This window comes from Mobula hypostoma, chromosome 31 (genome assembly GCF_963921235.1).
Source record: "Mobula hypostoma chromosome 31, sMobHyp1.1, whole genome shotgun sequence".
In the NCBI taxonomy this organism is placed as follows: domain Eukaryota; kingdom Metazoa; phylum Chordata; class Chondrichthyes; order Myliobatiformes; family Myliobatidae; genus Mobula; species Mobula hypostoma.
In genome coordinates this window covers 7,080,849-7,105,280 of record NC_086127.1, presented here as the reverse complement: position 1 = coordinate 7,105,280, position 24,432 = coordinate 7,080,849, and the positions used below count along the sequence as shown (strand labels likewise).

At 45.7% G+C, this 24,432-nt stretch overlaps 1 protein-coding gene across 1 annotated transcript; it reads left to right on the top strand.

Annotated features, from left to right (window-relative positions):
- Positions 1-866: 866 nt before the first annotated feature.
- Positions 867-19,725, top strand: LOC134339931 (NACHT, LRR and PYD domains-containing protein 3-like). Its single transcript, XM_063036718.1, has 8 exons — positions 867-876; positions 3,476-3,642; positions 6,454-6,625; positions 6,728-6,793; positions 15,207-16,941; positions 18,449-18,535; positions 19,017-19,184; positions 19,349-19,725. Exons 1-8 carry the CDS (start codon positions 867-869, stop codon positions 19,434-19,436), a joined length of 2,493 nt encoding a protein of 830 aa, XP_062892788.1. The 3' UTR covers positions 19,437-19,725.
- Positions 19,726-24,432: the final 4,707 nt, after the last annotated feature.

Sequence of the window (24,432 nt, the reverse complement as noted above, 5' to 3'; positions counted from 1 at the left end):
ACAGGAAAGTTGTGGCAGGTCTGTTTCGGCTTGTCACACTGCGGAGGTACCGATACAGCATCCTATTTCTCAGGCAAGGCTGCAAGTGAAATCCCCCGCTGTACGGGCTGCTCTCTATGATCATTACAGGATACATGGTGATGCCTAATTTGGAAATAGGAATAGGATCTACTGAAGAATATGGGTTTACAGCATGGGTTCCCATCCTGGAGTCCATGGTTAATGTTAGAGGTCCATGGTCTAAGAAGGTTTGGAACCCCTAGCTTCGAGTAATGTGGAAGATAATTAGAGGGGGCATGAGAACGATACTTTCACAGAGAAGGTTGTTGTAATCAGGAGCACCAGAGGGGATGAAATGTGAGGATAGTTACATTTAAGAAGAAACTGGATATATAATAAATTAACCAAAGCACAGCAGGGCATATTTGAGCGGCAAGAAAATGCGTTGATATAGATGATCAATATGAAGAGACTATATCTCTGCAGATGACGCGACCAACCTGACAGGGAAGTTTGAAAATGCCGATTGTGCAGGTCACGAAGCAGCTTCTTCATCAACTAATCCTCATTTGTTTACTGCAGTGAGCTTGAATGTTGAAAAGCCCGTCTCCACCATGGCTGAAGATGCAAAAAAAGGATGGGGATACCGTGAGTTCAAAAGCGAGGAAGCAGACAGGTGCGTTACAGGATTGTTTTGAAGATAAATGTTATCTTCACATCAGTTTCAGATTTAATGCCTGAGCCCGCAATTCACAAATGACCGTGAAAGAGAGAGATTTTAAGTACAGACATTGGTTCAGGGAGTTTAAGGATATTGACAGAGACTCTCTTACTGTGAAAGAGCTGGATGGGATAAAGTTTACCAAATGTGTTCAGGTAAGTATCCTGAATCATTCGAAGGATATTCAACATGACAGTTTGGTAGTATGGCGAGTCCATGCGATCTAGTGATTAGTCCCGGTCCGTCGTTGCTTGCATCTAAGGAAGAAAACTAAGAAGGTCATTCGAAAGGAAAAGATGAATTATGAGAGGAAGCTGGCGACTAATATCAAAAAAGATAATAAACGTTTTTTAAGTATATAAAGGGTAAAAGAGAGTCGTGGGTACACAGTATCATAACAAAATGACGCTGGGATATTGTAATGAGAGATGCAGAGATGGCAGAGGAACTGAATGCGTATTTTGTATCAGTCTTCACAGTGGAAAACGTCTGTAGTATACCGGACATTCAAGAGTATCAGGGAAGAGAAGTTTGTGCAGCGAAAATTACTATCTAGAAGGTGGTCAGGGAGCCTAATGATTTAGGGTAAATCTCCTAGACCTCATGGAATATACCCTCGGGTTCTGAAGGAAGTAGCTGGAGAGATTGTGGAGGCGTTAACGATGATCTTCCAAGAATCGATAGATTCTGGCATTGTACCGGATGACTGGAAAATTGCAAGTGTTACTCCGTTATTTAAGAAGGGAGGGAGGCAGCAGAAATGAAACTATAGACCTGTTAGCCTGACATCAGTGGTTGGGAAGTTATTGGAATCGATTGTTACGGACAAGATTACGGATTATCTGGAGTCACATGACCAGATAGGCCAAAGCCAATATGGTTTCCTGAAAGGAAAATCCTGCCTCACAAACCTACTGCAATTCTTTGAAGAACTTTTGCAGGAGATGTAGTAGACGTGGTGTACCTGGATTTTCAGAATGCCTTTGACAAGGTGCCGCACATGAGGCTGCTTAGCAAGATAAGAGCTCATGGAATTACAGGTAAATCACTAGAGTTGGTGGAGCATTGGCTGATTGGCAGAAAACAGAGTGGGAATAAAGGGATCCTATTCCGGCTGGCTGCCGGTTACAAGTGGAGTTCCATAGGGGTCGGTGTTGGGACCGCTGCTTTTTACGATTTATGTCAATGATATGGATTACGGTATGAATGGATTTGGGGCTAAATTTACCTATGATGCAAAGATAGGTGTAGCAGCGGTTAGTGCTGAGGAAACAGAGAGCCTCCACAGTCTCAAATAGTTTAGGGGAATGGGCAAAGAAGTGGCAAATGAAATACAATGTTGGAAAGTGTATGGTCATGCACTTTGGTGGAAGAAGTACACAGGTAGACTGTTATTTAGACGGGGAAAGAATTGAAAATGCATAGATGCAAAGAGACTTGGGACTCTCTCCTTTTTCTCTCTCTGCCCTCTGACTATACCCCTTGTCCATCCTCTGGTATTTCCCCCCTCCCACTTTTCCTTCTCCCTCGGCCTCCTGTGCCATGATCCTCTCATATCCCTTTTGCCAATCACCTGTCCAGCTCTTGGCTCCATCCCTCCCCCTCCTGTCTTCTCCTATGATTTCCGATCTCCCCCTCCCACTTTCAAATCTCTTACTAACTCTTCCTTCAGTTAGTCCTGACGAAGGGTCTTGGCCCGAAACGTCGACTGTACCTGTTCCTAGAGATGCTGCCTGGCCTGCTGCGTTCACCAGCAACTTTGATGTGTGACTAAGCAGATAAGAGAGGTTGGGCAGGATGCTATATTAATAAATATCCAAGAGCACAAACCAAACAGGAAAAATGGCAATATTGCAGATCACACTGGAATTTACTAACACTGAACACTGTTACACGTGGAAAGGGAGAGTGGGATTTGTATATTTTACAGCTTAATAATCGCGGTGGCAATGAGTACGTTATTAAAGGAAGGAGCGGGTATTACTGATGGTAAGGGCAACGTGTGGGTCGAACAGCAAGGCTGTTCCGTACAACTCAATGTGCTGTTCGAATGTGAACAAGGTCTTGTGTTAGCGGTACAAACAGTAATGTGCCAAGGTGTTCGGTACATAGGGGAGTGAAGAGGGATTTGCAATAGTTTACACCCACTTCGTCATAATAGTGGTGGCAGTGAATACCTAGGTGAAACGAAGGAGCAGGTATTATTGAGTTAATGATGGTACGGGCGTGTGTGGAACGGACAATAAAGTTATTTAGTGCAGCTCAAGGTGATGGGCAAATGTGGGTGTATTGTGGTTGGGATGCTCGGATGCCAAAGACGTTTGCACAATACTGCAGGAATTTTATGTATTAGACTGTACTGCAGTTGTCGAACAAAAACAAATTTTATGACGTGTGAGTTATGATTAACTTGTTTCTGATATCGGTCTCTATTGTGGACTGAAAGTGGGGAGGTGGCAGATAGAGGGGATACGTTTTGGGGAAGAGTGAAAAGGAGAGAGTGCCAAATAGATATTCTGTAATGCTCAATAAACCAATTGTTTTGAATCAGATTACATTGATTGGTGCCTCAGAGTGTGTCTGCACCGTCGCTACCGTCCACCCCTCACACTCCTTCTCTGCCGTCCGATCCACAACCCCTCCTCGGCATTCCAAGCTTACCGTTCGCAGTATTGTTTACTCACCGCCAGATTTACTAATTCGTTCTCTGCTCCAAGTTGCTCAATACTGTATTTTCCACATTTATATTCCCAGATTCCAAATCCACGATCTCAGATCTCCTGATCCAATGCGAGGATTATCAACTACTCCATCTGACAATTTTCTACAGGGAGAGACTGAAACCTGCGATTGAAGAACGGGTTGAAGGACTCAGTTTGACGTTGAGACAAAAGGGACATTTCAGTGAACGGGAGCACGAGGTGAGTTTTGTTCATTGTTTGATGAGAGACAAATGTTAGCATGGCTCATCCTCTCACTTCTGTACACTGCCGTGGTGCATTCAACACTGAAGGATTTGTGTCCAAAACCGACAGTACCAGGACTAAAACCAATGAAGTGGGTCTAGGAACTGTAGATTCAAACTCAATTCATCCATCCAAATATATAGCACAGTGCCGTCAAAAATGTGATTTAATTCGTCAGAATCAGAAATTAAGACCTGATTGTAATATCCATCAAGACCTCCAGTCACATTCGGGTTAGTTACATTTAGGCACAATGTCGATGCAGGCGTCCGGTTCTCCGCTGTCCTCTGTGGAAAGACGCCCGCCCATCACATCGATATGGACACCTCACTCCCGAACAGAACTAGGTGCCTGACGTTTTGCTAATGTGTCGTTGCCCTAATATTAGAGGCACACAACACGGGCATACGCCATATCTCTCTAATGTTTTCAAATTATTTGCAACATTTCATCTTTACAAACTACATTTATTTTTAAAGTATATATACAGCATACAGCCTTCAGATTCGCTTTCTTACAAGCATCAGAGAAATGCGATAGAATCTATTTAAAATAACTCACACAATAAAGGTTGTAAAATTTGTGAAAAACAGAACAGACTATCCAAACAGTGAAAACAAACTATTGAGACGAACCGCAGACACCACTGCAGTCAAACTGCAGTCAAGCTGTTTCAATTGATTCCAATAAAAATACACCAGTATCTGGAAGTCCAACCTCTTGTGATTCCATATCCTGACAGATATTACACCATGAAGACAAAATAGCCCTCCAAGCAACTACTATAGAAAAGCACAAATCTGAAGATGGATAGAAGAATATTTCGAGGTCACTGAATATCCGCCGGCGTCCAGTTAAATCAATCATCAAGAAATGGAAAGAATATGGCACAGTTATAAATCTGTCTAGAGCAGGCCGTCCTCAAAAATTGGGTGACTGGAGGAGTTACAAGCTTCAGTGGCTGAGATGGGAGAGCCTGTGCATACAACAACTGTTGCCCGGGTGTTCCACCAGTCGCTGCTTTATGGGAGAGGGCAAAGGGAAAGCCACTGTTGAAAAGAAATCGCATAAAATTTCGTCTTGAGTTTGGCAGAAGTCACGTGGGAGACTCTGAAGTCAGCTGCAAGAAGGTTCTATACTCTGGTGAAGCAAAAATTGAGCTATTTTGGCATTAGGCTCAACGTTATGTTTGGAGTAAGCCAAACACTGTTTATAATCACAAACACATCATCCCTACTGTGAAGCATGCTGGTGGCTGCATCATGTTGTGGGGATACTTCACTGCAGAAAGCCCTGGAGGACTTGTGAGGATAGAGGGTAAAATTAATGCTGTAAAATACAGGGAAATCTTGGTGGAAAACCTGATGCAGTCTGCAAGAGAATTGCAATTTTCGAGAAGAATTTATTTTCCAGCAAGAAAATAACTCAAAGCATAAAGCCAATGCTACATAGGAATAGCTTAAAAACAACTCAATTAATGTCCTGGAGTGGCCAGTCACAGTCCACATCTCAATCTAATTGGGAATTTGTGGCTAGAATTGAAAAGAGCTGTACACTCACGATCCCAATGGGATCTGAAAATGTTGGGCAGTTTTGTAATGAAGAATAGGGGAAATTGCAGTGTCCAGATCTGCAAAACTGAAAGGGACCTATCGACTTAAACTCAAAGTTGTAATTGCTACCAAAGGTGAATCCACTAAAAACTGACTTGACGGGGGTGAATACTTTTGCGAGTATTGTAAATTGGTTTGTGTTTTACACTTGTAATTAATTTAGATTATTTTGTAGAGATCTGATTTCACTTTGACACGAAAGTATCTTTTTGCTTCTGTTGTTCAGTGTCAATAAAGTCAAATTAACTCCACTGATATTCAATGTTGTAAAACAATAAAACGTGAAATAATTGCGAGGGTGGGGAATACTTTTTATATGCACTGTATATGCCAGGTTGTACAGTCCGTTCAAAATCAAATTCGCAAATGAAAATTAGTCTGTTGATTGCTGTAGTCCTAGTCCAGAAAAGGTGCAATCAATAAAGTACTTAAGAGTTTTGTTTGCTGCCAGGGAAGCGTCTCTGTGCCTCACCAGCGGCATCTTTCCGGGATTAGTACTAATACACTAATGGTTTAGAATCTGCTAACTAACTCGAGAGATTCACGTAAGATCAGGGCATATCAGCCGGCGTCACACGGCAGGATTATCTAGAACAGTAAATGTCATGATCGAGAATTTGCCTAGTTATCTCAGAGACCTGTCAAAGCACAACTCAATAAAATCGAGCCTACTCAACGTTCTAACTGTGGTATCTGTCAACAGGGCGCGTCACACCAGGTGCATGTGGGTACAAAGTGTTCGTGCAGAGCACATCCAAATCACTTCCAAACACTGAAAGAGACAAACACAGAACAGAGAGCAGCACAAAGTTCTGCATCTATGGGGCGATGGATTGTGCAACAGCAGCAGATTTGTAACGACCTACAATCCACGTTTTCATGACCACATATTTCTATCACAAACAAAACCATGTGACAGGGCCACTGGGGTTATGAGGTAATACAGTAAAGGAGATCACCCTATTCTGCGGCAATAATACCGAATTTTATTAGTGTTTTGGTTCCAATGCCTGAGCCCAAAGATTTACAGAATGGATGAGGAGATAGACTCGTGGTTGTCCCTGTGCTATTGGGCCTTGAGACTAGTTGAAAATCCCATCAATGAGTAGATGTTTCCCTTTTCATTCTGTGTTTGTCGGTCCATTCTTCGCAGAAAGTCTCTGAGCTCATGGGGAGGGAAAACCGGACAGAGAGTTCGAAACTCTTCCTCAGTCTGGTGATGGAGAAAGGCGCCCTGCCCCGGAGAGCGATGTGGGAATCACTTGTGGAAATAAGGAAGGAGTTGCCAAAATTGGACAAGATACTGGAAGAAATCCAGGAGCTCGGTACAGTGAAATAACACGCTCTCCCCTGAATCAGATTGAAACTTTCTAGATTTAACTATGTATATTGGACCCAGTTTCATGAAAGCTTTTCGATGTCAACAGGTCCTGATCCATATGAACACAGAAGTATCACCCAAGGATTTTGTGAGTTTTCCTCGCAACTGAAGGGTGAGTTCGTAATATATTTTTTCGCCTATACAGTCGTAAGCGTCACTGAGGCGTCTATACCCAGCAAGGTCCTACTGCCCAAGAAAGCCCATGACTCAGTTTCAGAGTCCCTTGCAATTTACTCCCTCTATACCTACAGGGACACATTGGCCCGAAACTCCCACTATTCACATCTGAAGGACTCCGGCTTACTGGATGAACAATTTTGTTCAATCTTCTGTTCCGGCGATGTGGTATAAGATCGAAATAATCCCTCCCCTACTTCAGGATGTCTGTATCCAATCCTTTGCATAACTGCTTTCAAGCTTGCCCTCATCATTGCCATATTTAAAATGCTTTAACTGCATGTCCTGTCATTTTCTTTAAAAAGAACGAGACCAGATCTGTGCTTATCTTGTGTTATAATCTGCATAGTCATTGACATTTATTTCAAGGGGAATAGAATATGAAAAAAAGAGATTATGCTGAGGCATTCTAAGACACTTGTCAGGCCACCGACTATTGTCAACAGTTTTGGGCCACATATCTCAAAGAGGGTGAATTAGGACTTTATTCCCTGGAGTGTAGAAGAATGAGGGGAGATTTGATGGAGGTATATAAAATTATGATGGGTATAGATAAACTGAATGCAAGCAGGCTTTTTCCACTGAGGCAAGGGGAGAAACAAAAAACAGAGGACATGGGTTAAGGGTGAGGGGAGAAAAGTTTAAAAGGAACATTAAGGGGGGGGGGGCTTCTTCACACAGAGAGTGGTGGGAGTATGGAATTAGCTGCCAGACGGGATGGTAAATGCGGGTTCTTTTTTAACATTTGAGAATAAATTGGGTAGATACATGGATGGGAGGTGTATAGAAGGATATGGTCCGTGTGCAGGTCAGTGGGACTAGGCAGAAAATGGTTCCGCACAGCCAAGAAGGGCCAAAAGGCCTGTTTCTGTGCTGTAGTTTATCTATGGTTTCTGTTTTTTATGGATAGTCCAGAGGATGCTCACGAGGATTATTACGGGAATGAAAGGGTTAAAATATATCAGCTTTTTGGCCTGTACTCACTGGAATTTAGAAAAATGTCTGGGGATCTAATTGACATTTATCGAATGTTGAAAGGACGGGATAAGGTAGATGTGGAGGAAGTGTTTCCTATGGTATCCAGAGTTAAAGACAACAACTTCAGAATTGAGAGGAGACCCTTTAGAACAGAGGTAAGGACGATTTCTTTTTAAAGCCAGGGAGTAGAATGATCTGCCACAGGATGCAGTGGAGGCCATGTCCGTGCGGATCTTTAAGACAGAACTTGATCGTATCCTGATCGGTCAGTGTACCAAGAGACATGGCGAGAAGTCAGGTGTGTAGGGTTGAGTGAGATCGGGGATTAGCCATGATGGCAAACCGGAGCAGGCTCAGTGGGCTGAATGGCCTCATTCTGCTCCTATATCTTATACGTTTTGTCAAAGTAACTCCTCCTTTGAGCACTTTACACTTTACACCCTCTTCAAGCTATTAATAAAAATGAATCGAGATTCATTTGAAGGGAAGTCAAAATCCCCTGAGACTAAAACGCTCTTTTTTGCAACCTCTCTGTGTGACTTATCTACTCCTGTATCTCCTGATGACTATTTGGGGGTCTGCCGTATAACTAAATGGAAGACGTCGGGCCTTTCTGCAAGGAAAGGACTACGTCCATTTATAAGTTGGTTTCCACCTGACGGTTAAACAGATGACCATTCTCTTCAGAAAAGCGGATTTCTTTTTTTATTGAGATGCCGTCTCAGATTTGTTGCTTGAGTTAGGAATCTAAATTGTAGTTGCTGAATATATTAAAACTGATATTATGGATGCAGGTTCACAAAAAATACAGAATTACTGTCTTCAGCTTCAGAGACAGAAATCAGAAGGGAAACGGGAATGTGCCTGTGATCCAAACAAATCTGCGCACAAGTTAAGAAATCCCATTCAATCCCTTCCCCTCCTGCCTTCTCCTATCATTTCGGATCTCCCCCTCCACCTCCCACTTTCAAATCTCTTACTAGCTCTTTTTCAATTAGTCCTGACGAAGGGTCTCGGCCCGAAACGTGGACTGTGCCTCTTCCTAGAAATGCTGCCTGGCCTGCTGCGTTCACCAGCAACTTTGATGTGTGTTGCTTGAAATTCCAGCATCTTCAGATTTCCTCGTTTTTGCGCCATTAAATCTTCGTCACCTCTCACATTCCTAGTGCCCCAGTTTATTTCTTCAGTTTATTTGTTACGTCGCTTTATCACCCATCAATGTTTATTGACCACAGTTCTGTTAAGCCTACTAATAGGAGGAAAAAGCCGGATATAGACGATTATGATCCCCTTTTGCTTCTCAGTTTCAAAAGTATCCAAACGGTAAGACGTCTTCTTTTCTTGTGTACACACAAAAAAATACTGGAGGAACTGAGAATGCCAGGCAGCATTTATGGAAAGGAGAGCAAGTCCCGCCGAAAGATCTAGGCATGAAACTTTCGCTGTTCTCATTTCCAGCATTTTGTGTGTGTTGCTTAGATTTCCAGCATCTGCAGATTTTCTGTTCTTTGTAATATCTTTCTCGTTTGTCAGTTTCTATTTATAAAATTGCAATATATCCGAATACGTGATCAGCTTATTGGTCAAAGAAAGTAATTGAACGCACCCCTCAACTAAAACTGCTCGTAATTTACAAACTATTTTCATTTCCTCTACAGTTTCAATGTAACGGGAACCTTTGCCAGTGAACTAGTAACCGTAGCTGCTTGGAATATTCCATATGGATTTTCTCAGGGATTTTATCTCATATTTTGTCACATTCTGTCGTACAGTATACGTGCAATATCGCCAATAACAAAAGCAGCAATAATAGAAATTATGCGAAAGGTTTGAGGAGATTTGGGGAATGAATGATTGATGTGGATCCTGCGCTGCCACTGGAGAACTGAAAGGTTTGGAGAAGTAGAGTGGCTGAAATGAAGTATCAGAGGAGAATGAGGGAATTTGCTTTGAAGCAGATTTCAGAGAACAGGAGATAGTGAGGAACAAAAATAGTCTCTGAACCAAAATTGAAGTTGTTAATTCAACACATTACTGAGCTATTCCGGTGCAGTAAGGTGGGTGAAAGGGGCTTGTTTAGAATTGTGGATCTGGTATGATATTTTCAGAGAAGTACAGGATGCTGAAGGACGAGGGATGGAGACCACCAGGATCGTGGAGTCATTATTGATGTTCTTTCAAGAAACACTGGGTGTTAGAAAATGACTCTGAAATGGCAAATGTTGCACACTTGGACACAAAAGGGACTTCCAGGCGTGCAAAAGTTTAAAATAACGTCTTTATTTTCCTTTCTGGAAAGACCGGAACACAGCGCATCGGTGACCATGCATGCTGCCGGGCCGTCTCCGTCTACTGTATCACGTGCGCACTCCCGAGCCCCCAGAACTCCTCAGCTGCCCCCAGTGCCTGTAGAAGCTTTGCCCCTTGTGACCATAACCAACCCACTAAAATATTGCCGTTGCTAGTGCAACTGAACATTAATCAAATTGTGAATGAACCAGATAACAAACCAAAGCAATAAAAAATATGAACATAATATAAGAAAATTAAGGGGGTATCCAGTGTCCATTAATCTGCGCCACATTACTATGGGTCCCACACTCTCCCCTTCAAAATGGATGTCATCCCGACATTATAGATTTCTCAGGGTACGCATGTCTTCAACTGGTGAGTTATAGTGGTAGGTTATAACGGAGTCAGTCTTTTGGGATACTCTCTGTACAGCAACAGTCTTTGACGTGACATACATCCCCCTCTTTATGTCACGTGTCAGCAACAGGCATCACTGGCCAGATGACATCTTAAGTGCTGCTCCGCTACTTGTGCGGGCTATGTATCTCGGACTGAAGGTTTTGACCCTGAATCTACCCCATAACCAATTACACAGACCCACATGTCCTACTGTATGCCTCACACATGTCCCAGTGTCCTTCTATATTTCAGTGGTCTGTGTTCGACTGATGGTTGACCCAATGTGTTGTACGTGAGTGTCTTTGCCGGGTTTCTTTGTCGGAAAGGATACTTTCTTATGGGAGTTGACCGCTGCTCAAGATCCCTCTCGTCTGCTTCATAAGATGGTCGCGCCTGCTCAGAGCTCATTTCATCTGCTTCATCAAATAACACCTCTCGCTCGGCCCCCGCAGTTTCCCCATTCTCCATCTCTGGTTCCATCCTACCTTGCTCACCCTCATCTGGACACTCATCTTCCTCACCGCCTTGCTCCAGTTCTCTGTCAGCTGCTTGTGGTTGGAACTTCTCTGCTTCCACTCTCAGCTAGCTTCTGAAAGGGTCGAATGACTCTTCTGGTCGTGTGGTGAAGAATCTCCAATTTCTCTCATCCTCTGAACTACTGTGCGGATCTCTCTCCTTCTGCCTTTCCTGCTTTTCACTCTTCTTATCTGTGTTTGGCTTTTCCTTTGGCATTTTCTTTTTCCCCTGCTCATCTTCTTCCACGGGCAGAAAGTCACAGGGCAGTAGCAGGTTCCTGTGTAGGACCCTCGTCTTTCCTGGGCCTCTCTCAGGTCTTACGACGTAGACAGGACTCTCCTTGTGCTTCCTCTGGGTTACGATGTGGACTTGCTCCTCCCAATAAGAACTGAGCTTCCCCGGTCCTCCTCTGTCCCTGAAGTTCCGCACTAATACTCTACACCCTGGCTGTAGTTCCACTCCATAAGTCTTCCAGTCATACTGCTTCTTTGTTCTATTTTGCTCCCTCTGAGCTGTCTGTGATGCCAGCCTGTATGCCTCTTGCATCCGCCTTCTCCACTTACTGGCATATTAGCTGTGAGAGGTGCTCTGGTCACTGCTCTGCACTATGTGGATCAACTCATTTGCCTTTTTGCAGTCAATGGAAAAAGCATCTCTTACCACAGCAGGTGTAACTTCTGGATGCTGCTCCATTCCATTCATCACCAGCTGCTCGATGACATTGTAGCCGATGATCGGTGGCGCTGCTACTCCGGGCTCATTAGAGACAAGCACCGGCACAAGCAGCTCTGGCGTTGGGCCCCTATTCGATCCCAACTTGAACTTCAGCTCAACTCATCCTGCAAAGGGTATGGGTGTCTGGTTTACTGCTTTGCTCACAAGTTTCTTGTTCTCACCCAGGAGCTCATCCGTGTTCCGCACCCCGATGTGTGGAAAACAGGACTCTCTCCACTTTTCATTAATAATAGTGACCTGTGAGCCGGTATCCCATAATCTTGCGTTGCTACTCCCTCAAAGAAACAATCCGCCGTGCGCTTCTTCGCGATGAGAGCTGTCAGCTTGGCTTGCTGACGTAAACAGAGATGACTGACGTAGGTAGCACCAACCATCTGCTGTCCAGCCTTCCCAATTTTCTCTAACTCTGCCTCCAGCTGCCTGATTCTTTCGCAAAGAAGCTCCTGCACCTTGTCACCTGGTCCAGCTTGGCTTGGAGCTGATGATTCTGGGATTGTGACAGGTCGAATTGTCACATTGCTGTCAGATTTCACTGCCAGCCTTCTTTGTCCTCTACAGCCACTTGAGAGGTGCCCTGTCTGCCCACACTTGAAACAGTGTTCACACTTGTCACCTGCTCCCTGCTCCTGACATGCTTTACATCCTCTCCTAACACTCATTCTTACTTGGCGGGTTTGTCCTTGAGAGTTAGATATGCTTTTCCTCATTTCAGCCATTTCTTCTCTCAGCAGCCTGACTGTTTCATAAAGCCCTGTGTCTCTTGAACTAGCTACAACAGGTGCTTTACGGCTCTTAGGCTTCACAACTTCGTCTGACTGCTGTAGAACCCCCACCCTGGCTTCGGCTGCACTCTGACTCTGCTGACTGCTCTGCATTTCTGTCTGTACTTCACTTACTTTTGGGATTCTGCTGCTTGTGTTCTTCCTTTGCTTGGACTGTCTTTCTGATTCAACACTGGCTGCTTCATTCATCCGGTCGACGAGTATTTCATCGGTCACTCTCTGATCGTCGAGATAAGGCTTAAGCTGAAACTTGATATGGTCACTTGACAGCCCAGTACAAACTGACCTCAAGAATTTCTGCTGGATGAGCTCGTGTCTGTACTGTTCGTCCGACCCTACTTCTCTTGAAGCAAGTAACAGCCTCTCTTTAACTCAATTGCTCCAAAGAGGAAATTTTGGGGAGACTCATGACTGTCTTGTGTTATGTTTACCAGTCTGTGGTATAAATCTGTAGAACTGTCCTCGTTGAAACGTCCCTTTAATATTGTCTTCAGTGGAGGAAGGGTAGGGTCACTTTTAATCTCAAGCATATCACGAATACTCAAACCTGGACTGATTGACTTGATCACCGTTTCCATGAACTCAGCCTCACTGGGTCCCATACTCAGGCCTCTGTCAATCTGCTGCATCAGGTTTGTGCATGAGAGTTTGTGCTTCTGTCCCTTTTCCCCGATCTGACCCCAGATCTTGAATTCTCTCCTCATTGTCACTTCCGGGAGCCGGTTTGCAGCCGTAGGCAGCACGTTTTGTGGAGCTGAAGCTTGACTTGAAGATGCACTGTTCACTCTTTCATTCAGCCTCCTAACTTCATCCTGCAGAGCTTGACTGTTTAGTTGGACTGTACAGCAGGCGGTGAAAAAGGCGAATGGTATGCTGGCATTTATAGCGAGAGGATTCGAGTACAGGAGCAGGGAGGTACTACTGCAGTTGTACAAGGCCTTGGTGAGACCACACCTGGAGTATTGTGTGTAGTTTTCGTCCCCTAATCTGAGGAAAGACATCTATGCCATAGAGGGAGTACAAAGAAGGTTCACCAGATTGATTCCTGGGATGGCAGGACTTTCATATGAAGAAAGACTGGATGAACTGGGCTTGTACTCGTTGGAATTTAGAAGATTGAGGGGGGATCTGATTGAAACGTATAAGATTCCTAAAGGGATTGGACAGGCTAGATGCAGGAAGATTGTTCCCGATGTTGGGGAAGTCCAGAACGAGGGGTCACAGTTTGAGGATAAAGGGGAAGCCTTTTAGGACTGAGATTAGGAAAAACTTCTTCACACAGAGAGTGGTGAATCTGTGGGATTCTCTGCCACAGGAAACAGTTGAGGCCAGTTCATTGGCTATGTTTAAGAGGGAGTTAGATATGGCCCTTGTGGCTACGGGGATCAGGGGGTATGGAGGGAAGGCTGGTGCAGGATTCTGAGTTGGATGATCAGCCATGATCATAATACATGGCGGTGCAGGCTCGAAGGGCCGAATGGCCTACTCCTGCACCTATTTTCTATGTTTCTATGTTTCTATGAAGCTCTAAGTAATTTTCTGCCAAGCTCCTTTCTTCAGCTGTTCTCTGGCTGGTTTGTGCTCGGTTGTCTGTTTTTCCCCCATTACCAGTCTTTCCAGTATTTCCTCTCATTTGCTCAACTGATTCCATCATTGTCCTTCGATAACACGTCACGATATCCTCCTCTTCATCATTAATTGCATTGTCCATAGATTCAGGAATTAGTCGAATTAACGTTTGCCTTGTGGTAACATTTTCACATGGGATCTTAGCTTCCACACCCACCTCGTTGAGCTGATCCAGTTGCATAAGCCATAGTCTCTGAGACAAGGTATCTGCCAACTCCTCCAGTTCCGTTATGTGTGAAGCAGCCGCGCCCCGAAGCTGCGCGCTCCCGCTATCCATCAAAGGCAATCCGTGTCCTCGTTGTTGCCACACTGAGCGACGTTAATTTTCCCGGGTTTCGCACCAAATATTTGTTGCACACTTGGACACAAAAGGGACTTCCAGGCGTGCAAAAGTTTAAAATAACGTCTTTATTTTCCTTTCTGGAAAGACCGGAACATAGCGCATCGGTGACCATGCATGCTGCCGGGCCGTCTCCGTCTACTGCATCACGTGCGCACTCCCGAGCCCCCAGGACCCCTCAGCTGCCCCAGGTGCCTGTATAAACTTTGCGCCTTGTACCTATCAACCAACCCACTAAAATATTGCCGTTGCTAGTGCAACTGAACATTAATCAAATTTTGAATGAACCGGATAACAAACCAAAGCAATAAAAATAATACGAACATAATATAAGAAAATTAGGGGATATCCAGTGTCCAATAATCTGCTCTACATTAATATGGGTCCCACACTAATCACAGATTTGCCTTTAAGTGGGTAAGTACAATACACTGAAATGTCAGGGGAACTGTTCTCCTCCTCTGCTCGCTGAATATCAGATTACAAACTGCTGACATTTCCTTTGTTATTGAATACCGTCGTTTAGGCTACCTATGAACTAAACTTTACTGTCCAAGCTGCCATCTAGAGAAACTTTGAATTCTCGCACTATTATTAGAAAAATCCATTTGGAGTTTCAATGTTGTGTTTTTCACAAGTGTAAAGTGGTAATCATTTTATCTCTTTTGCGATGGAAGATGTTCAACAGAAACACAAAGAGGTCCTGTGCACACAAACTGAAACACTGAGAGTGAACACGATCCTGGGCGAGAAGGTGAAGGGTTTCCAACTGGATGATCGATACGCTGAGCTCACCGTCATTTCTACAGTTCGAGGTCGGAGACTGGTGGAGCATGAGCTGCTGGCAAGAGGCAGAGACCATGAGAAATGCAGAAAGAAGCATCTCTGCAGACAGCTGGAAAAGATCCGGATTTATCAATTGTTCCAGAGCGGCTTTTCCCGGCGTAATTCCAAATCTGGGAGTTCAGCAGCAGTGGCCGGAGTCCCAGGGATTGGAAAAACAACAATGGTACAAAAGATTATTTATGACTGGGCCATGGGGAGAATATTCCAACAATTCCAATTTGTATTCGTTTTCAAATTCCGGGAGTTAAACACAATCAATTGTTCAGTAAACCTATGTGACCTGTTGCTGTTTTTCTATTCTTACTTGAGGAATGATCTGGAAGCACTGTGGAAGAACCCAGAGGGGTTACTGTTTATATTCGATGGTTTGGATGAATTCAAAGACAGAATCGATTTTGCTAATAATCGGAGAGACACAGAATCTCAGCGTATATGCACAGATCCTGATTTTCGATGTAGTGTGTCGGACATTGTGTACAGTTTAATCCAGCACAAGCTGCTCCCAGGGTGTTCAGTGCTGGTAACCACCCGCCCCACTGCGTTACGTTTATTGGAAAAGGCAAACATCAGTGTCTGGGCTGAAATCCTGGGATTCGTTGGTGAGAAAAGGAAGGAATATTTCATCAGGCATTTTGGAGATCAGAGGGTGGCGGCAGCTGTTTTCGAACACGTGGAGGAGAACGAGATCCTGTACACCATGAGCTACAACCCCACTTACTGCTGTATCCTCGCTCTGGCACTGGGCCCCTTATTTAGACAAAGTGTCAGGGACCCGCAGCGAGTTCCCAAGACCATCACCCAACTATATTGCTACTATATTTACAACATCCTGAAAAAACACAGCCGTAAGATTGAGAACCCCCGTGATGTGTTACTCAGTGTTGGTCAGATGGCCTTCACAGGAGTGTCCCAGAGAAAGATTGTGTTTACAGATGGAGATTTGATCAGCTACAATCTGCAGCCTTCCCAGTTCCTGTCCGGGTTCCTGATGGAGCTTTTGGAGAGAGAGGATTCTGCCCGGTGTGTGGTGTACACATTCCCACACCTCACCATCCAAGAGTTTGTAGCTGCAGTCGCACAATTCCTGACTCCACATCCCGGGGATATCCTGAAATTCCTCACTGAAGCCCACAGCACGACAGATGGGCGCTTTGAGATATTTCTCCGTTTTGTTGCTGGTCTCTCCTCCCCAATGATAGCTTGGTGCCTGGAGGAGTTTATGGGGCCGTTGGATCAACACACAACCTGCCGGGTGATTGAATGGGTGAAGGAGGAGGTTAAACGGCAGATTGGAAGCAGTTGGAGTGAATATGGTAGAAGGAGGCTCCTGAACACATTGCACTACCTGTTTGAGTCTCAGAATCCAGAACTGGCTCAGGCCGCACTGGGATCTGTGGAAACACTTTCATTCAGTGGAATGACACTGACCCCGATTGACTGCGCGGTCCTGTCTCATGTCATCGGACTCTGTGATACAATAAAACACCTCGACCTGCAGAAATGCCGCATTCAGTGTGAAGGACTCCAGCGGCTGGGTCCCGGGCTCCAGAAGTGCAAGGATCTGAGGTAACTTGATTAATCTTTCAGTCTGAACTGTGAAATTGTTCCATTGCTCTTCAAGCAGCAGTAAATTAAGATATCTGGTGTAGTTTTCCGGCTTGTAAACTCTGTGACTCTTTGAAAAGTGCAACAATTACATGGGGGTCGTTAGGAGTCGGAGAGATAATGCGAGCGTCATTAGTCTTATCTGTGCATAAATGGAGGTGTGAATTTGGGTGGCCCACGACACCACGTATCAGCTACTTACAATGCAGTCCTAACATCACTGTCCCGGCGTCTCCACAACAGTTCACACATCCATTCATACAATGATAAGAATTAACCCCTCATTACCTCTACGACAATTAACAACCCTCATGTGATTGCTGTAACTTTAAATAACTCACAGAGTTTTTAGGCCGGAAAACTACCCACCGTGGATCAGAACTTAACAAGACTCTTGGATGAGTGGCGAATCGTCTTCTAGACAACACAGCAAGTCCAGTTGCTGTAGTTTACTACTGCTTGATAGACAATGACCTGGTTGACAGAGAACCTGCATGGACATATATTCCAACGTGCTGTTTCAATGTAAAGGAATATAGGTAAATGTGTAGTAACGCAGATTGTGAAGAATTGTGACAAATTCCCAGGAGATCTGTCAGTAATTCACCAATGAACGCAGTGTCCTGTGTTTTCTTGTGAACGGATGTTGGAGAGCTGATCAGATCATTGAAAAACGGTCATTGGTTTCCTGGTGGTAAATAGCAGGATGTAACACGCGCATTGGCAGTGTTCCTTCCCTCTGTTACTGACACTCAGCCCGACACTGACTGCAGCAGTTGCATCGCAGCTTAACACGCTCTTACCGGTGAGCAACAAGAGAGGCTTGACGGACTATTTCAGTGTGAGAGAAAAATGTCTCTCAGAGATTGTCTTTCCCCTGCCTTTCCCTGTGTGCGACTATTACCATCACTCCATCTGTGCGACTCAGCTCACTATCAGACTGCATGTGGGCATCTGTTCCCCTGATTGTGGGCTTCAATTCAGAAGAACCCTTCCCATGCGATCAGCTTTTGCATCACTCCTCTTGTGAGATCATTTTCCTCATCCCTATCGTCCTGCGAGGATCTCTCTTCCCATTCCTTTCCTCCTCTTGCTTTCCCATTCCACTTCCCCATTTGGGATCTCACTTCCCATCATACTTCCCCTGGTATGGGGCTCTTCTGCTACCTCCAGTGGGCAATTTGCCACCCACAACTCCTTCTGATCGATCCGACCCAGTCACGTTAGGAATGCTTTTCTAACCGACGGGGAATGAGACAGAATATGGAGAGTTTATAGGGTCACTCCGACAGACTAAATTACTGATAATTCGTGGATACCCTGGAGCTGGGCAATGGAGGACATCTTCAGTGATGGGAACTCCGATCAGTGAAGGGTTTAATGTTTCCTGAAATAATCGGAGTGATGAACTCCCCTCAGACCCACCGTTTGAATCACTTTGTTCATCAATTTGTCTGTTTGCGTTTAGACTTGGGGACAATGAACTTGGAAACTCAGGGGTGAAACTAATTTCTGAGTCGCTGAGGAACCCAGAGTGTAAAATACAGAGGCTGGGGTGAGTATCAGACTGTGATAGATATTGTTTGCAGTCAATGAGAGTTTGTGAATGAACATTAATCTGATCAGTAATCGTTTTACTGATAAACAATGGGCATTTGTACCGTCTCCTTTATCTCTCTGTGTCGTTCACCCTTACTCTCTCTCATTTCCAGGCTGGGGTATGTCAGTCTCACAGATTCTGGTGCCGTGGATCTCGTCTCCGCTCTCAGTACAAACCGATCACTGACGGAGCTGGACCTCGGCGAAAATGACTTGGGAGATGCAGGAGTGAAACTGGTGTCTTCGGCTCTCAGTAACCCGGAGTGTAAAATAGAGAAACTGGTGTAAGTACCAAACTGTGGCGTTGTGTTTACAGTCACTGGGTGTCTGACACTGAACATTAATGTGATTAGTAATTGTGTTGCTGATAAATAATGGGGATTTGTACTCTCTCCTGTCTCTCTGTACCCTTCACCCTCACTCTCTCTCATCTCCAGGCTGTGGGATGTCGGTCTCACAGATTCTGGTGTCAAGCCTCTCACCTTCGCTCTCGTTACAAACCGTTCACTGACGGAGCTGGACCTGGGATCAAACTCGCTCACAGATCAATCTGTCCCCGGTCTCCGCTCTGTCATATTGACCCTGCCGACTCTAGAGTGGATCACGTGAGTGTTTGTGTTTATGCTGAATGTGTCAAAATATCAGCGGATCTGCGGCGTTTCTGGTGATAATTGTCTTTGAATGTCGTTGAAACATTAACCCCAGTACCCTGTTACTGACACTGTTCTGCAATCTGTTTATTTCCTCTTTATTCTTCCATTTGTTACAGGCTGTGGCAGAACAAGTTCAGTCAGACCGGGAAGAAGGAACTGAGGTCTCTGCAGCAACCCAGACCCAAACTGACAGTGACGCTGTGAACGTCTGAATGTGCGAACAATCCCGCCCACGGGATGGAGAAGTTTTGACCGATTTCTCGCCCTTCGCTTTAACGGCCTGCCTCTCCTTTAATGGCCGCGCTGCTGGTTTAACTCCCAACGCGTCTAACAGGCCCCTCCAGCCGAGCTCTCCGTGACGTCAGAGGCGGTCTGGCAGCTATGAGATTTTGCCTCCTATCGAGAGGTTCTGCTTCCACTGAATATGCAGGTCCAGTTATCTCTCAGGGGCCCGGAGCACTGCACAGACATGAACAGACAGAGGAAGGGTTTTGTCAGGATGGGGCTGTCTAGAGGCAGAATCCTCCACTTCGGTGCATTCAGCAGCCTAGCCAATATAATGATGTCAAATTGACAAATAAAGCGGTATTGACCCTAGCCATGCAGCGATCTCAGACACTGCCCTGAAGTATTATTTTATAATAATCGGTTCTATGATGCACAGTGACGATGAGAAACGGGACTAATTATTCAACTTGTCACTCGTTGTCGCCGGTCAATTAATTGTGTGTGACTGTAAATGGCTGTATTCCGGCACATTAGCAAGTCACATGTTGTTTAATTTACATTTTTTGTGATGAAATCAATAAACCGCTGTAAATTCCTATCTTGGTTTCGGACTTGAGTCCTATTTGAGGAGAAACTGTGACCTGAGTTTACTTCTGCCCGGAGATCTGAACACTAGCACGGAGCATCGTCTTATCTTCAGGCTGAGGGAGGACTCGTAACCAGGATATCGTCCCCACACCCCTACCGACCACGCGACCTCCTCGCAAACCTCGATCCACGCGCTCTCCTCGGTCCATCACCGCCCCCCCCCCCCCGCCCCGGCCCCCGGAGGTGTTAATCAGCCTTACTGTGGATGCTACGTAGCCTCCTCCCGGATGGGATTGGGAGTATATTCCTACCTCAGTTTATATACCTCCTGAAAGTCTCATCTAGGTTTTTGTTTCTTTACTTCGCCTACCATGCTATCTTTGCTCCCCCTCCCTCCCTCACTGCGCACCTCTTCCCGTGCTCTCCTCCCTTTCCCCTCCGGCGCTTTCATCTCTATCCCTCTTGCGCTCCCGTCGCCTCCCCTCTGGCGCTCTTTTCGCTCCCCCCACCAACCTCTTCTTTTTCCACTACACGCGCTCTCCTCTACTCCCACTCCCGCTCTCTACTGCCCCGCGCGTTCACGTCGCTCCCCCACCGGCTAACTACTTTCTAGCCCCGTCCGCGCTCTCCTCGCTCCCATTTCCGCTTTCTCCACCCATCCGCCTCCTGCACTCTCCTATCTTACCCCTTCCGCCTTTTGCTCGCTTCCCTTCCACGCTTACTGCGCTCTCGCTCTGTCCACTTTTCCCATTCTCTCCTCTCTCTCCTCGCTTCCTACGCCCGTAATCCACTTTCCTCCTTTCCGCATTCTCCTTGCCTCCCTTAGGACGCTATCCTCTCTTCCCCTTCCCGATCCCTCCTCCCTCTCACCACAGTCGTCCTCCCGCACTCTGTCCCCTGACTGCTTGCTCCTCTCTTCTCCTTCAGTGTTGTCCTCGCATCCCCTCCCGCTCTCTACTTGTTCCCCGTCCGCCCTCTCCACGCTGCTACACCGATGCTCCCATTCCCCTCCCGAATGCTCCTCGTTCCCGTCCCACGCTCTGCTCGCTCTCCCTCACACGCTCTACTCTCTTCCTACTCCTGTGCTCTCCTCGCTCACACTCCCGCACTCTCCTCACTAACTCGCCCGCTCATTCCTCAACACCCCTCCCGCGCTCTTCCTTCCCCTCCCGCATACTGCTCTCTTCTCCCTGCCGCGCTCTCATCGCTCCCCTCCCACCGTCTACTCACTCCCCACCCTACGCTTTTATCATGCTTTTCCTGCTCTCCTCGCGCCCATTCTGCACTTCCCTCTCTTCCCCCTATCCTAACCTTATGGCGCTTTCCTTGCTAACACTCTCGTAATCTCCTCCCAATCCTGATCTGTCTTCTTACGGCCCCCTCCCTACCCCACGCCCCCATACCCCCCGCGCTCTCCTTGAATCACTCTCCCGCTCTCCCAATTATAATCATATAACCATATAACAATTACAGAATTACAGCACGGAAACAGGCCATCTCGGCCCTTCTGCACCGTGCCCAACTCTTATTCCCACCTAATCCCACCGACCTGCACTCAGACCATAACCCTCCATTCTTTTCCTGTCCATATAGCTCTCTAATTTAACTTTAAACGACAACATTGAACCTGCATCAACCAAGCTCTCTTTGCTACCCCTCCTGCGTTTTTCTCTATTGCCTCCACTACCCCCTCTTTCTCCTCTCACTGATCCCACCCGCACACACTACTTGCTCCCGCTCGCTTCGAATGCCCGCCCCAAACTTTCTGCATAGCCACCAAGTACCTCGAAAAATACTCATTAATGTTGTACTCCGACATCTTCCTAACAACTGAAGTCAGTTGAACTGGCCTATAATTTGCTGTTTACCCATCTCATCCTCCTTAAAGTGTGGTGTGACATTTGGAATTTTCAAGTCCTTATGAATATTTCCAGATGATAGCGAATCCTAACGTTCACTACCAATCCCTTTACAATCTCTGCAGTTACCTCTTTGAAGACCATGGGTTGTAGTGCACCCGTCTAGGTGACTTATCTACCTTCAGACCTTTCAGCTTTCTAAATTCCTTCTCATTCGTAGTAGTAACTACATTCAATTCTGCCTCCTGACCTCTTCAATTTTCTATTATTTTCCAGAGTGAAAACTAACGCAACATACTCACTCGGATCGCCCACCATATCTCTGTCTTCAACATCCACAGTACTACCACTCCAGAGTCGTATCATTTCCGCCTCTTTTTTGCACAAAGTTTAAAACTTCAAAGTTCAAATGCATCAGCGTCAAATTTCATATAAATTATATAACCTTGAGATTCGTCTCCTTACAGTCAGCCACAAAACAAAGAAACCAATAAGAAACCGTAACTAAAATAGACCGTCAAACATCCAACGTGCAGAGAGGGAAAATAAAAACAAACTGTGTACAATACCGGTAAACAAATCGCATTCACTACATACCTTTAGACACATGGAGGATAGCAGGAGAGATGAGGACGGAGATTTGCTTTGAGCGAAGAGGAAGGGAGAAGGGAGAGACGTTAGCGCAGCTATCTAAGAGAGGACAGCTGAAGAGGAAGGACGCTTCGGGAAGTGAGGAGCCAGTGAATCCCGCAAATCCTTCCTGCCACCATTACTTGCGGACACTTGGCTGGAGTGGTGTTACGGGAGAACGGAGTCATATGGAGGGATATTAATCACTTATCGGACAGATTAAAATGGACTAAAGATATTAGAATCTCAAATATATAATATCTGTCGCGCGTCCTTTAAGATCCTGAATAGTAGAAGGATAGGGGATAAACCACCGCACCGACCCCCACCCCGTGTGAATTTTCCACCAGACTGTCCTTTAGTACACAACCGGACTCAAACACAGAGTGAAGCTTCCCCTGCTTTATCCAATTACACACGTCTGGGATCAGATGGACAGTGCGATTCCTTCCGCACCGTCCCATCACACACTCCCGTGGTCACGCAAAATAGAAGCTCTCTCCACACATTCCAATCACGCAGACTGAGAGTGAGATATAACAGCTAAGCATTCAGGTTGAAGCAGATCACAGAAGAGACTCTCATTGAGATCAGCTTGGACCTGAGACACGGGGAAACATCCCGCGCCCCAACACCACCCCCTCCCCCCCGCCCCCCGACATACACACACACATACACGAGATGAATCATTGTAGGGTGTGTCACAGAGATGGGGTATAGCAGTAGCGGAACGAAGGGCTCGTTCAGACTGGGAGTGGCACAGGGATGGAAAGAATTTGCGGAGACAGATAGAGGGGGCACTGAGATTGGGGAAGGAAAAGGGGTGAAAGGGTTTATGGAAATGAGGAGGGAGAGAAACAGAGGGACGTGCAGGGACGTACAGGTGAGTATCAGAAACATACCGTTTATCAGTCTAGTTTGGCTTCCGGGGTCGAGAATTAGCCGAGAATGAAATCGAAGATGCCGATAATTTTGCGAATATGGGACTCCCAATCCTTCCCGTTCTCTTGAACTGTTCGGACTCCTAATAGGAGGCCACCATTTCCTTTCCTCTCTCACCTACCACACTTCACAACCAAACACCACCTGTTCCCATTACTTCCTATCGCCCGTAATCCCCATCCCTCCATTTCACTCTCATTGTCCGAACTTCCATTGTATCCCATTCCGTTCTAATTGACTGTGATCGTTCCAATTCCCAGTGGTACACCACCCATTCCCATTCACTCCAAGCGCCTGCGCTTCCAATGGCATCCCACCCCTCCCAATCACTCCACCCGACCGAATTCTGAATAGTGCTCAACGCTTCCCATTCACTCCCTTAGCTGTCCCAAAGGGACCACACCTCTTCCCATTCGCTTCAACTGTCCGCACCCCCAACGAGACCCACCTTTTCCTGGCGCTGCGTTTACGAAATTTGACGAGAGCACTGATAATTCTGCAGATTGAAATGCGTGTGCTTGGCGATGCCTACACCTCGGGTTGTACCAGAGTAGGCTGAGAAAAATTAAAAATACAACAATAGTAATACTTGTGAAATTCCTACATCTCATGAGCATTGGCGGACTATGACCATCCTGTCTATTAACAACCAAACTAAGAACAACCAGCGTTATCAAAATAAACGGGGACATTTTTCAGGGAGACCACTGTTGTTTTGTCCAGCCTTAAACCGGTTCTCTAACTTACTGAACTGGACGAAAACCGTGTATCACATCAGATATAATCAAATATAATATTGCTTGACATACCTCCTGTACATGGTCGATATGTAATTATACTCCCCTTCATCAGATTTAGCACGATTCTAGTGGCCCTTAATATTGTGGCTTTCTGTGGAATATAATTGTATGTCTCTGACTGTAAAATGGCATCAGCATTGTATTTGCAGGAAT

Bases quoted from the DNA above. Each gene is read 5' to 3' on its own strand.
- LOC134339931 (XM_063036718.1), top strand. The intron at 3,643-6,453 runs GTGAGTTTTGTT...CATTCTTCGCAG, and splicing joins TCAGTGAACGGGAGCACGAG to AAAGTCTCTGAGCTCATGGG. The intron at 6,626-6,727 runs GTACAGTGAAAT...CGATGTCAACAG, and splicing joins GGAAGAAATCCAGGAGCTCG to GTCCTGATCCATATGAACAC.